The 13,932-nt window shown below is 43.3% G+C and overlaps 1 protein-coding gene across 1 annotated transcript; it reads right to left on the bottom strand.

Annotated features, from left to right (window-relative positions):
- Nucleotides 1-631: 631 nt before the first annotated feature.
- acvr1ba (activin A receptor type 1Ba) lies at nt 632-13,298 on the bottom strand. The gene is made up of 9 exons (XM_026368390.1): nt 13,092-13,298; nt 5,145-5,381; nt 4,775-5,035; nt 4,292-4,522; nt 3,986-4,153; nt 3,668-3,824; nt 3,330-3,454; nt 3,083-3,213; nt 632-2,946 (listed from the first exon to the last, which is right to left on the bottom strand). The coding sequence occupies exons 1-9, from the start codon at nt 13,153-13,155 to the stop codon at nt 2,821-2,823; spliced, it is 1,500 nt and encodes a 499-aa protein (XP_026224175.1). The 5' UTR covers nt 13,156-13,298; the 3' UTR covers nt 632-2,820.
- Between the last annotated feature and the right edge of the window lie 634 nt (nt 13,299-13,932).

Here is a 13,932-nt window from a genome sequence, read left to right as displayed (position 1 = left end):
TCATTGCCTTCATTAGTTTGGACAGGTTGTCATGGAGGTTCCATTGTTGCAGGAGGAGTATAGAGGGTAGTTTATGGAGTAACAGTGATTGTATATGAAAGAGCATATTCACCTAATGATCGGCTGAAGGCCACAAGATGCAGCGACAAAGTAAAGACTGTAATAAGTGGATCAGTTTAGAAGAAAACAATGTTTTCTTCTAACTTCAGGTTAAGTCACCTGACAAGGAACTGATTTCAGACTCAAATGGACAAAATTATAGGAGCCAAAACAAGACTGTGCTGTAATCAAAGCCAAAGGCTTCCAAGAAATACTGAGGTGTGCATGGCTTCTTTTTTTTTTCCAGTGTTTCAAAGTTTGTTATAGGCTTTAGCAGTCTGACCTAAACAGGTTAAGTGGGTTATAAAGAGGCTTTAAATGCTTTACTTCCTCTTTGTGTTATTGTCTGATGAAACAAGTAACTATATCCACTTTATTATGGATTAGAATAATACAGACTACTGATAGCTAAGTTGTATAAAGCCTTTCTCTGGCAGGAATACAGTAGGCTCTGCCTGAACACTGACATGGACACTTCTCTGTATGTGTATGTGACATGTTGAACGAGCAGCACAGATTGAAAACACACAGATAAGAAAAAGAGGAATTTATTGTATATCATCTATATACACTTTTGAACTAACTCTGAAAAGATTTGCACGATTTTTTTGAAATTTCACTTATGAACAGGATGTCTGATGGTCATATACCCATGGCAACAAACCAAACGTGTGAAACGTGAGTGTTTTGACAATTTTGGTTCAACTGACAGCAGTCCCCCCCATTTCCCCTCCCAGCTCTGCTCCTATGCTACGCTCTGCCTGCTGAACTTCTACCCATGTTAACAGTAGCAGCAACATTTCTGGGGTACACAGCCAACAACCTGAACAAAAAGAATTAAAACAGTCGGTAGGAATATTTTAAAAAAAAAAAAAAATTAAATTAAAAGTTCATCTACCTCAGTGCAGAGGACCCAGTGTGAGGGACAGTATGCAATATGGATATCAACATGACACATGGATTCTGGATCAAGTGATGACATAACAAACATGAACTAAAGTCCACATGGACATAACAGTGCAGAGCCCAATAATGACACAGGTCAGTGTAATACTTTCATAGTCGTGTCTGTTTTAAATAAATAGCCATTGGCAGTAATCAGAGTTCAGGGCTGACGCTCCTAAATATTCCAGTGTCAATGAGAAAAGAGAAAAAAAAAAAAAAGACGTCTTAGGACATATGTAGAAAACAAGCTGCAATACTGAGCTCTGAAGAGAACTCAACAAGCATGTCTCACAATTATATTAAAAACAAATGGAAAAAATATAAACAGAGGTTGCGGCAAATTCAGTAGTACCAACAAACTGCCATGACACGAGCAAGTGAAAAATCAAATTCCAGCAGATGACAGTCTATTTCCTGGCACAGTTAGAAAACCATGCAAACAGATCAAACAGACCTTTCAAAGTACCATTCAAGCAAAGTCACTGTTCAAATATCACACTGGTGGCATAAAAAGGAAAATAAAACAAAAAAAATGAAGCAAGTTTTATATACAAATCTTATGTACCCATCGTCAGTAGTGTCTAATGTCAATGTCAAAGTCAAAAGAAAACACCCATCATGATGTCATTAAACAAAACACAAAATATTTAAAAAATAGTATTTGTCATTGCCATTTCATACACCTCTTATTTGCTCAATGTGCACGATGTCACCGTCTGTCGTCAGCAGGGCTATGGCTACGTCCATGCAGGTGTCTTATTAAATGGATGCAACAAAACCCCTGAATCTAACATCTGAAAGATGATGAAGACCTGGACTTAACTATGACATTAATTTTTATTTCACAACTCTGGTTTGTCACATCTCATCTCACAGTGTTCATCAATATGAAAAAAAACAAACTATCAACAAATAAATAAAAAAAAGGAAAACTCATCCCAAACATTAATCCCTGCCACGGTTCAAACTAACACCAGGACTGGACCACATCCGTTATGTGATACCTGCAGGTCTCACGCATGATGAGGAAGCTACAGTTGAGTGCAACTAATTTCTGTTTGTAGGATGTTCAAGTGAGGGATTTTAAAAGCACATTCTGGCTGTTCATGCGTCATTATCTAATATCCAATAACTGGTTTTGTCTAATGAACTACAGCCGATACCAGAGGACGCCACAGCGTCCTAGAAACATGCTAGTAGTCCACATACCTTTCACACGCACGCGCACACACACACACACACACTGAAAAACAGTGCTTCAGCCCTCACACACTCACAGCAACAGAACGGGATGTCACATGGCCAACAGAATATGGAGTTAAATATTATTTCGAAACTTAAAACCCACAACATGCTGGAGTCTCCTGGACACAGTTAGTCCATCATAGGGAAAATTCAGAGAGCTCAAAAAGTCAAAAGAAAATCCCATCACTGAACAGTAATAACTTCTGCCGTGGAAAAGGAACAGAAATGCTGAGTGTGATGATATAAACAGTGGTAGTGCTGTAGTGTTGTGGCCCATGGAGAGTGGGGGGGCAGAGGGAAAAGAGAGGAGACAAAAGGAACAAGGGGAATCGAGGGTGAGACGAGTCAGGACGGGGGTAGGGGTGATACTCAGTAGTTTTGGCTAAAAAGGTGAGGTAGGCCTTGTCACAACTTGGAGTGTGGCTTTAAAACTGGCAGGGGTTTCATTTGCAGTCTGTCTTTAGTGTTTGTTTCCTATGGGAGAGTGGTCTGATTGTGCGTCTCCAGCGCAACTTTGCGTCGCCTGGCCGCTCACATCTTGACGTCCTCCTCCACGCCGAGCTGAGATAGAGTCTTCTTGATGCGCAGGGCCGTCAATCTGGCGGCTCCGTTTGCGTACCAGCACTCCCTCATTATCTTCCCCATCACACGCAGTGACTGCACAGGAAAGGACACGTGTTGATTTTCCACAGAAGTTTAATTCCAAACTTTTTAAAACTAAAACATCACGTTTAAACCCGTTTTTCTAATGTTGAAGTCAGGAATATTTTTGTAGATAAACAGTGTGAAATACCTCGTAGCTCTGCCACCAGTTGGGCACATTGGGCCTCAGTTTCTGGTCACACACCACTTTCCTCATCTCCTCTATGGAAGGGTCAGAGGGCACAAGGTCATAGTAGGGCAGCTGGTACTCCTCATGGATACCTGCAGTACACAAAAGAGAAGCCTTCTCACTCTCTGGTTTCATGGTCCAGTCCATTAGATTGATTCATTTACATAAAGAACCCTCAGTTTGTTGTTTCCGTCAGCTGCGATTTTACCTCCTGTGTTGCAGCGACGCGCGATCTCCCAGTAAACCAGGCCCAACGCATAAATGTCAGCACATTTGAAGGAATCAAAGTGTTTCATGTTGATGGTTTCGTCCAGAACTTCTGGAGCCATGTACCTGGTGTGGGCACAAAGGGCAACGGTGAATAATGACCCCAAATTATTTTTATATGAATGAATACAACTTTCAAATTGATATATTTATTTTTAATTAGGCAAAAATAACTAATAATAAATAATAATAGCTTTTTAATCTTCTTATGGATTTACAGACAGTTGAAAAACTTAACGAACTACAAGCTCACGTGTGAATGAATGTGGAAACATTTACCTCTTTGTGCCCACGCGCTGGTTCGGTGCTATATCGATAGTGTCCGTGATGGACTCATGGCGAACTGCCAGGCCGAGGTCAGCTATAGCACACATGCCGTTCCTTTTAACCAGTATATTTTTAGATTTGAGGTCACGGTGAGCAATGCCAGGCTTACCTGCAGGAGAGCACATTATTACATTTAACGCAAGAGGTCAGCAGAAATAGCACATGCTAGCTTTAAGTAAATCTACTGTGTGCACCCTCGTACTGCTGCGTTCCTTAGTTACGTCATTGTATTCATCACATGTTGGGTTTTACCATGACAGTGCTTCTCACCCTGAGTGCCGAGGATCTCCATGTGTAGGTGTGCCAGGCCACTGGCGGCTGACAGTGCCAGTTTGATCATGCCCTCGATGGTGACAGAGTAGCGGTTCAGGTAGTCAAAAAGTGAGCCGTGCTCATGATAGTCTGACACCAGCCACAGCTGAGTCCATGTACCATTGTCTAAAAGAAATCAAATCAGTTGATATGAATTTCTATACAATTTATTCATCTTAATACAACTAACACAATGCAGTGCTAAATTCACTGTATTAGTGCTTAAATAAATACTTGTCATAGCATAGCCCACAAATTCCTCACCTTTATTGTCTGCTGCAATGAATCCTAAGATATTTTCGTGCCGGAGCATGATTGTCTGGTAGATCTCAGCCTCTCTGAACCAGGAGCGTTCCTCTCTGGATGAGAAGATCTTTACTGCCACATCTCCTCCTCTCCACTTCCCTCGCCACACCTCACCAAAACGCCCCTTTCCTATTATCTCCTGCAGCACAATGGTCCTGGCCACAGTGCGCTGCACAAACAGGGGCAGACCTGCAGGGGGCAGCAAACAAACGAGACACATTAGCCAGTGTTCCCTGTAGACTAGTTTGTACATGTGCAATGGTGGAAGATTCTAGGTCAGGATCATTTTCACTTGTGTTGCAGCTGCATAATCACTCATTTGGATATTTATAGAATAGACATATAGAGATCTGTTTTGCTACTGCTCTTGCTGAGAAGGACATGGCGTAACAAAGAAATTGCATACATTTTTCAATGAGACATGAGCTAATATATACTGACCAGAGCCTGATCCAGATGTGGACATGTCATAGATGAGGTCCTGCAGTGTCTTGCCCTTGGCCAAGTACAGATGGTCACAGGATGGGTCCTCAACTTCCAGTCTCTGCCTGTGACTGTAGGCCCTCTGATGATGCTGGAATAGGAACACGGCAACCATCAGCAGCACACAGAGCAGAAACACTGGCCCTGCAATGACTGCCACGAGCTCCACTGGCCCCCAGGAGCTTCCTGAGCCCAACCAGCCCCCGCCTTTTATTGGGACTGAGGGGGAAATAGATGAAGAAGGAGAAGTAGAGATGATTACTTTATATTCAAAAAACTATGAATCATGTTACACGAAAAGAAAGAGCTCAGACTTTTTGTTACTCACCAGGGACCTCCAGGTCAATACTGTTACAGTAATCTACATAGCAGCAGTGTGTGTTGAGGAGGCCTTCAGCACTCAGACAGTAGAAGGGCTGTCCAGGGGGGACCAGCTTTTCCCGGCTGATACAGATGCGTACATGTTGCTCTTTCCCCTGGATGTAGTATGTTGAGGCCATGCAGGCGCCATCTGTCTCGCATTCATAGCCTGTCGTCTCACAGTCTGTGCAGTTACAACGTAGAGCTGTGGGATGGAGAGTTAAGTAAATTTATCAGACAGTCATGAGGTTTTTTAAAAAGCTATTTAAAGTCTGTATCTGGACAGCAGGGGGCGATCTAACCCTACAGGTTCAATTTGGGTTGTAAAGCCAGTAGAGTCCCATTCAGTTGTAGGCATTTTGTGACGTGCAGACACAGAGCCAGGAGTTGAGCAGCAGCAGCAGCCAGACAGCCCTGATGGCCCTGAAATCAGATCCTTCACTGCAGATGAACCCAAACACACAGGGTGGAGACGGACCTGCCCATTGGGACAGACAAAGTGAAATCCAACAAGGGATGAAGGCTCCTGCCAAATCCCCAATGCAGTATTCCGCTCTATTCCTCTTCTGTCTTTCTCACTGTGACACAGAGAGCTGCCACTGTTTAAGTTAATGAGACAGGAGTTTTATTAAACACAGCAGACTCCTGCACAGGGACCTATTAAAGCTGACAATGGAACTGCTGCTGCAATAAAACTATGGTGGTCCAGCTACACATTAAAATTAGGTCATTTCCAGTAAGTCTGCATGAATCTGCCACATCCAAAACTGAACCAGCGTTTGCTGGGAAATACAGAGAAATAAACTGCTAACTGATTAGATTTGGACTGAAGTGTGATTTTGAGTCACAGCACACATGCTTCTCATTAAGACTAAGGTCAGCACAAAAGGCTTCTTCCAAGGTTTTCTACCGAAGAGGGGGCATGGCAGGACCATTGTGAGACTGCGGGACTAGTTTTCACATGGGAAGAATACAGGGAAGCAGCTAAGCTCAACTGAAACTCCGTCAGTGTTCAATGACAAACAGTCCGACTGACAACAGGGCCGTGAGCGAGGCGTGACAGGCCAAGAGCTGATCCTCAGTCAAAACAAAGGCTGGATCACTCAAGACTAATCGCTGTGGACTTAGCGAAGACAAGACCATCATACCAACAGAGGATGAGACAGAAAACAAGAGAGGAATTCCAATCCTTGTTCCTCTATAAAAACAAAGCTCAGCATCAGTTGGCACACTGACTTAGGCTGGCTCACAGGAGAGAAGAGATTTTAAGTCCAATTTAAGAATTTACTCAACTAAAAATGAGTGATGCACTGATTGCACCATCAGCATGTAACCGCCACATGGCCAGAACCACAACCCTTGTGTCATAGGAGGGGTTTCCATTCTAACGTACTCTGGGAGGTTGCATTTTGTGTGGGAGCATTTTTTGCATGCAGCGTGTATGCTGATGTGTCTATGCTTGTCCAGTGACTGGTAACTGGAAATGTGTAACAAGTGGTGGGGGTTCAGGATTTCAGTAATATTTCTCATCTGTTTGGTGTTTGAGTGTGTGCATGTCTGCTGCTCTCCAGGAGGTGAGCTGGAAAATGGCAGGAACTCGGGCAAAACATGTCCAAATTCACTTAAGTTCGCATGCAAATGGAATTTCCTGCAGATTACACAGAGGTGAAGCAGGCTGGGGCTGATAAAGAGAGAAAAACACGCTCTATACCACAACATTAGTCTGCAGCATTAATGGAGCAAATAGTTGAACTAAATAAAACAGATAACAGGAGTAACAGCAGTAGGTTAGAAAGCTGGACAAGCTCGATATCCATCATCAACTTCAGACAGTTTAAAACCCTTTTTCCATCAGGCTCCACTGTTGTATTCCTGCTATTTACTGGTTCTTAGTGAAACAAATCAATCTACAACAAGTGAGCCCAGACACGGACCATTTGATCAACCCATCCTCAAAGTAAGAGTGACATAAAAAGAGAGAAAGTTTGTCTACATTACAGCAAATTGTTGTAAACTACACTTTGTCCTGGCTATTAAAAAAGAAAGTTCCTTGGATAAACATATTGAAATAATATTCAGCAACAAATTAATGATCTGAAAGGAACAGACATATCCATCATGGAGACACAGTGTGCGGTAAGACAGATGGCACACAGACAGACAGAAGCTCAGGAAGGAAACCAAACATGGCTGAAAACACACACATTCCCTTCAAGAGTCTGCCATGGATGGTTTGTGGTCTACCAAGAGTTTGGTTTGTGGCAACCCTCCTCTTTCCTTTAAGGCTACGTTTGGACTGTACCATATGTAGCCTGACTCCTCATAAACACGCAACATGACTCCGGGTGGCCAGAATGACAGGATATAGAAACCATTTACAGATGAAGTCTCCCGATGGGAATGCCTCGTTTCTACTTTTACAGTTACATTTTTTCCCCATTAATGCTAAAATCCTGTAAACCCAATCCAATCCCACTCAGTGATTTGCAACATAAGTAGAGAGGTGCTAACAATAATAACCCTAAAACATATTTCACAAAAGAATACAATGTGCAAAGCTAACCTCAAATAAAATATGAATTCAAAATTATTATCATAGAGCACAGGGCACTGGCTGACAACTAAATCAATCAGCATCCAAGTGCAAGCTCCTGGCCCACTAGCATTTACCCAAATGCTATGTTGTTTACACAGTGCTCTGCATCTGTCACTGAATTCCGAGCAGAAGTGTTACAAAGCTGGACTTGAGGGAATGATATCAAGACTAAATACACGTGGATCTGGATAAGTGGTTTCTCAGTCAATTCTGCTCTTGTATACACGTAACTGGTGGTCTTTACACTGGTCCTTTGTGTGGAGATTAAGACAACATGAGGTGGGATTGGACTGGCCCTGCACGAACAAAGAGCAGAGAGGAGTGGGGGAGCGCACTTCTGCGTGGACCAGTGAGGGGGGATGGGTGGCGCGCAAAGGACAGGCCCAATGTTTGGGGGCTGCTCTGGGCCATACAGCAGGGAGGGGGGGGGGGGGGGGGGTGTTGGTCCCACATGGGTTAGGACAATATGGACAGTGGGGGCAGAGGGGGTAACATGCGGCACTGGGCCCCCCAGCTGCGACTGAAGACTGCCTGAGTGACCAGCTGCGACCGTCATTAAAACCCAGTCTAGACTGTGACTTATGGGTGGGGGTTAAAAACAGGAAAAGGGAACAGTGGAAGAAAAAGGGGAAAACACAGCCAAAGAAGTGACTCCTTTGTGCTTCAAGAGTGAAGTTCCTATCATTCCATTCATGTTGAGACAGGAAATGGCAGACATAGTGAGGAAGAGATTAATAAAACATTGTTGCCGTAACCAGCATCGTCTCCACTTGGACCCAAATGGAAAGCAGAGCAGAGTCCCACTCCAGACAGCTTTACACATCGACAGGGTTGTGTGTGAGAATATACATGTGTTGTACAGACCGACTGAGTCAGAGCAACACTGTCAGAACAGAGGTGGACTTTCTAATATGCCAAGTTAATAAAAGCTGTGGAAAATATTCTGCGGGTGCTCAATGCAGGGTGGCGGGGTTACACAAACATAGTGGGTTTCTGGGGGCTGAGCAACACAGACAGAGACAGTTGGCACGTGCATGTGTACGGGGAGCAGAGCACCATTACCAAAATGCACTGCCTGAAATTAGATCCATACAGACACCAGACTGAGAGCTGATCAAGACAAGCAGACGCCACCAGACAGTGTAAGTGCAACACACACATACGTAGATGCACACACACATGCACACACCACAACTGTGTCCTAATCAATGCTAGGGGAAGGAGGAAAGTCATTACCTTTGTCTGGATCTCAGGGTCAGATTACTGATCTGATTCTAAAGTGAAGTCTCTGGGGCTGAGGCGGCTTCTACTATCTCTACCAACCACTACCCTCTAGGCTACATCCCATCCCGTCTGTCTGCTGTCCTAAATGAATAAGGTACACAAATGTGAGTACAGTCTGTCTTTGGCCTTGCTGCCGATGCTGAAATTCCCAAACTGGCCAACAATGCCTCTATAGTGTTTCAGTATGTTGCACTCAAGATTAAAAACTTCTCTCGGCATTAGTAGATCAGAGGCTTAAGAATTACTCACTTTAGAGTTAATATCTTAAAGTCTGATCAAGTATAACAAATTCAAATATGCAATCACTTTATTACGACAACTTCTTGTTTGCTTGCGTTTTAACATTTGTGACATTTGGCTTCTTAATTAAATATTAAAGTGCTATAATTCATGTATTCTACTACATCAATTTCAAAAATAATCTTAAGTGTAAGGTGCTACAGTGTAGGGTAACTCCATTTTAATACGGCACATCAATCACATTTTATTATATTTTCAACATTTTTGCTGATACGTCCATTGTCAGAAACCAAACACAGCAAAAACACTTTACAAAAACAAATGACATGATGTCTAGTGTGATATCTAGGGCTATTTTGCTTACAATGCATAAGCAGATACTGCTATGACACCAAAATAACTTATTACGATCAGAGTCCAGTCCCAACACCATGTTAATATAGAAACAGAGAGCCATAAAAAGCTCTGCCTCATTAATACTGAAATTATGTATGCCTAATAAAAATCACATTGATGCATGTTTAAATGCCAAGTAAAACTCAGTTTATGCCCGTGTCACAATAGAGGCCTGGGAAAGGCTAGACGTATATGGTTTAAATTGTATATCAAGAACCAGTTTAGTAATACATTCACTATATTTCCTGCAAGCAAAATGTTTTGTGACACCTGCCCTAGCCTGGATGACACCAATCATACCAATTTTTTTTTCAGTGAAGTACTGAAGAAAAGTTGATAAGTAGACAGCACGCCTTTGAATAGATGTTTATGAGGTAGAGCAAGTCTAATCTACATTCCAACAGCAGCCATGAAAGACAAATCAAACACCTCTACAAAGAGACATGTAATGGAGCAAGGGTGTCAGGTTCATACTTCTAAACATGAACTCACATAGCTACAGGGTCTGTCTGGGTGTACTGTGACAATAACAACGCTCTATTTCCAAGTACATTTAATATACAGCACAAGTGGCACCAATACACTACACTACAAAAACCTTTAAATAAAGTGTGTAAATTAATGGCATAGAGATGTGAGGATCTGTAAGTGGGCTGGTTCTGCAGTGGTAGTAATCCTTGTGGTCCAACATTAATAATGGCAGTGCTGGGTCAGTCCGAGGCTATGCTGTCTCCTGTAGCAATTAGGACTCTGTGCCTCTGGGCCAGCAGAGGTCATTAACGACAGTGGTCATTATGGAGGGAAAACTAGACCACCCCAGACCTGACCTGACACTTACTGGCTCTGTGCCACATTATAGAAACTGTAAACACAGATTGCTAACAGTAAAGTGTCTGAGCCAGGAAGTAACATAACTTAGCAGCAGAAACCAGGTGGCCTAAGCATCCATCCATCTATCTATCTAACAGGCCTCAACAACTGCTACACATTAAAGGGGGGAACCAAAAAAACTTTCTCCTGTAACACAGCTGTAAATACAACAGTGTTCCCTCCTTCCCTATCCAAACTCTCTCTTAAACCTTTCTCTGTATATTCCCTTAGCTCTGATCTAATAGACAGGTGTGTACATGTTCCAGTCTGATGAGCTCAACTGAACTCACCTGAACTCCTTCACATCAAATTTGACATTAAATGGCACCTATACAAGCAGCAGTCCTATGGAAAGTTGAGACGGGACTTTTCACTGTCTTCAATTGGCCTGCCTTTGATTTACAAGGAGGCACATCGGGAAATGACAAGACTCTGGCAGGGCTGGTGATAATATGTGGGAGGGGAAGCAAGCACAGAGTTCAAGAGATAGCAGGAGCTCATCAAAGCACAGGCCATCTTTAACCTAGGGGAAAAAACACAGCCCATGCTCCGGCTTACTGTGGTGGCAGCGGGTTAGTGAAAGCAGGAGCACAGATAAAGTACGAATTTTGATAAAACCGCAGCCCTTTTAAATGAGAGAGACAGAATGGAGAGTGCATGAGCACAAGAGAAAGACAGGGACGCACCCTACCTCACGGCAGTGTGGCTGACAGTGCCCATATCACGTTGCTACTGTGTTCAATGCACCCAGGCAGACTGCGTCACACGCATGTAATACCCATAACACTAGTGACTCCTAATCCTTATGAAGTCAACAGCATGTGAGAGATTCATCAAACCCATGAGTAAAGCATATTCCCACAAAACATACTACCTACACCACAGGCCTGGAATCTGCTGTGGCGTAGCTACTTTCTGGTTTGTCTGGTTTCAGACTTTGCATGGCGTAATCCATTATACGGTGTGAAACCATGGCTCCAGACAGACTTGTGGGCCCCTTACACAACAGACCCTGCCAGCTGGACAAACCCATCATCACCCTGTGTCTGCTCAGGCCCCCACACACACACCCACCCCCCAACCCACCCCTCACACAACACTGTTAATGTTGGAAGAACCCAGCAAAACCAACTAGCCACTCAGGTGTGATCTTTTCCCAGCATGCCTTGCATTCACAGACCAACCTTGGTGTACTGCACCCTTATCTAAACTGAGCGGGGGTGGAATATTTTTACTATTCTTGGAGGGATGACTCAACCATTTAAAGCACAACGTACACATTAACAGATGACAATACAGTCTGGATATTTTTTCTTGCACCCGTAGTTGACTTTTGTTTTCCCATCACTTTTTAGCAAGTCGCAAAATAAGCCAGCATTAAAATGGAAGAGGAATAAAAATGGGCTTGGCATCAGAAACGCATCTGTCTAAAGTGAAAATCTATAGTATTCTAATGTGAAGGGAAGAGAGGAGTAGGGTAAAACATCCACAAGTGTAATGCAACATCTGCCCCTGTATGAGGCTGTGGTGCTGAGCAAGTATCAGCTGCTCCAGCAGACGGAGGATCCAGACTGAAGCAGCCCCATAACCGGCGCCTCAAAAGACCCCACTTGCCACATTTCCATCACAATGAACCCAGACTTCAACTCTGACTTCTGTCTGGGTTGGCTGAATGCACGGCTGTTGTCACCCTATGCCAGCATTCACTTTCTGCTGGAGGCCACTAAGCAGCCTTTTCACTCCTTACAAATGGACACCATTGGCAGAGTTGCCAGTGTTTACTCTGAAAAACACATTTCATGCACAAATCAGGTTAGGCCTTCATTCAGAGGACTCTTTCTGCTCCGTGCAGCGTGCAAACCACTACTCACAACATGTGACGAAAACCTCACTGACCACAGGGCATGGACTCGAGCAGACAGCTATGGGTGCACTGTAGTACAACACGGTGTTACCCCCCCAGCACCAGCGAGGAGCCACACGAACCAACAACAGATTGTTTTGGGTAAATAAGGTTGTGCTAGCATAACAACCACCGAGAGACATGTTAAGTTACACATCAACAGCTGACAGAAGGGTACGATTCACCATCTGGGGAGTCCTTACGACACGATAATACGATTGAATTTCAGCACTGTAGTTCACAAAAAGCACAATTATCAACAGTATTCAACTTTACACAGATCATTATCCGGTTAGCTAGCAAACGTTAGCTGGCGCCGCGAAACAAACAGCCCCACCATGTTGTTGTTGTGGGTTAGCTACTTGCTCCCTTGCTTGTTCAATAACGACTATGAATACACCGGGTTTTGCCACTCGATAAAACCACTCTCAAAAACACACTAAATGGGAGGCTGTGACTTTTGTTTCGGGCAAACAGATGACACGGTCTGAGGACGACGCTAGCTAGACAAGGTTAGCCAAATCCCTGATCCAGAGCGCCATGGCGATGAGCGACAACAGGCGATGCCCAGTCCAGGAAAACACACATCGAGACAAAAGCCGGAGAGGTGCTCAGGAGAAACTTACCATTACCGACGGCCACAAACCCAAACAGGGCCAGCAGCGTTAGGGCCATTTGTTTTAGAGCCATTTCTTCAAAAATCCCATGTCTATCTGCGATAAAATGCGTCGGAAGAGTGTCGTTATCAACGCGAGCAGACCTGAAACACAACCACAGTCCGACCGCACACACCACACAGCCAGATACTAACCAGCCAGGCAGGCGAGTGACGTGTTTAAAGGTGTGTGTGTGTGTGTGTGTGTGTGTGTGTGTGTGTGTGTGTGTGTGTGTGTGTGTGTGTGTGTGTGTGTGTGTTTAAAGGGGAGGGCTGGTGCGTGTCCCCTTCTGCCACCGAGGTCAGGGCTGCGTGTTGTAAATAAAAGGGTGACCGCCATAAACGCCACATGCAGATCTTCAGATGTTTTAGGCTCGGAAAGTAACGTTATGGTGCTTTCAAAAAATACCGTCATTAATAGTTTTATTAATCAAATAGCTTCATATAAGGTGTAATAAACAGAAAAAACTTCAGGTTTAGATATAACAAACTGCGAGGACGCAAACGTCTATTTTCACTATAAAATGACTTTCTTTAATAATCCATTGATTGCTTAGTGTATGAAATGTCACAAAAACGTCAAGGAAACTGTTTTCTCTCATCATAAAAGCTTGAAAACAGCAATCAATTCAGTTTTAGAAGATGAAACTGCTGCATTATTATCATTATACATGTTAAATATATATATATATAAATATATCTACGTTTGTTACAAAAGCCATAATAGAAATTTTAACTTGACATTAAACAAATGATTAAATAATGGCTCTAAAACTTTAAACTTTAACTTAAAAAAACTAATTTTCCAGACA

This window comes from Anabas testudineus, chromosome 7, assembly GCF_900324465.2.
Source record: "Anabas testudineus chromosome 7, fAnaTes1.2, whole genome shotgun sequence".
Lineage (NCBI taxonomy): Eukaryota > Metazoa > Chordata > Actinopteri > Anabantiformes > Anabantidae > Anabas > Anabas testudineus.
The sequence above is the reverse complement of the archived record's forward strand: the minus strand, read 5'-3'. Positions and strand labels throughout refer to the sequence as shown.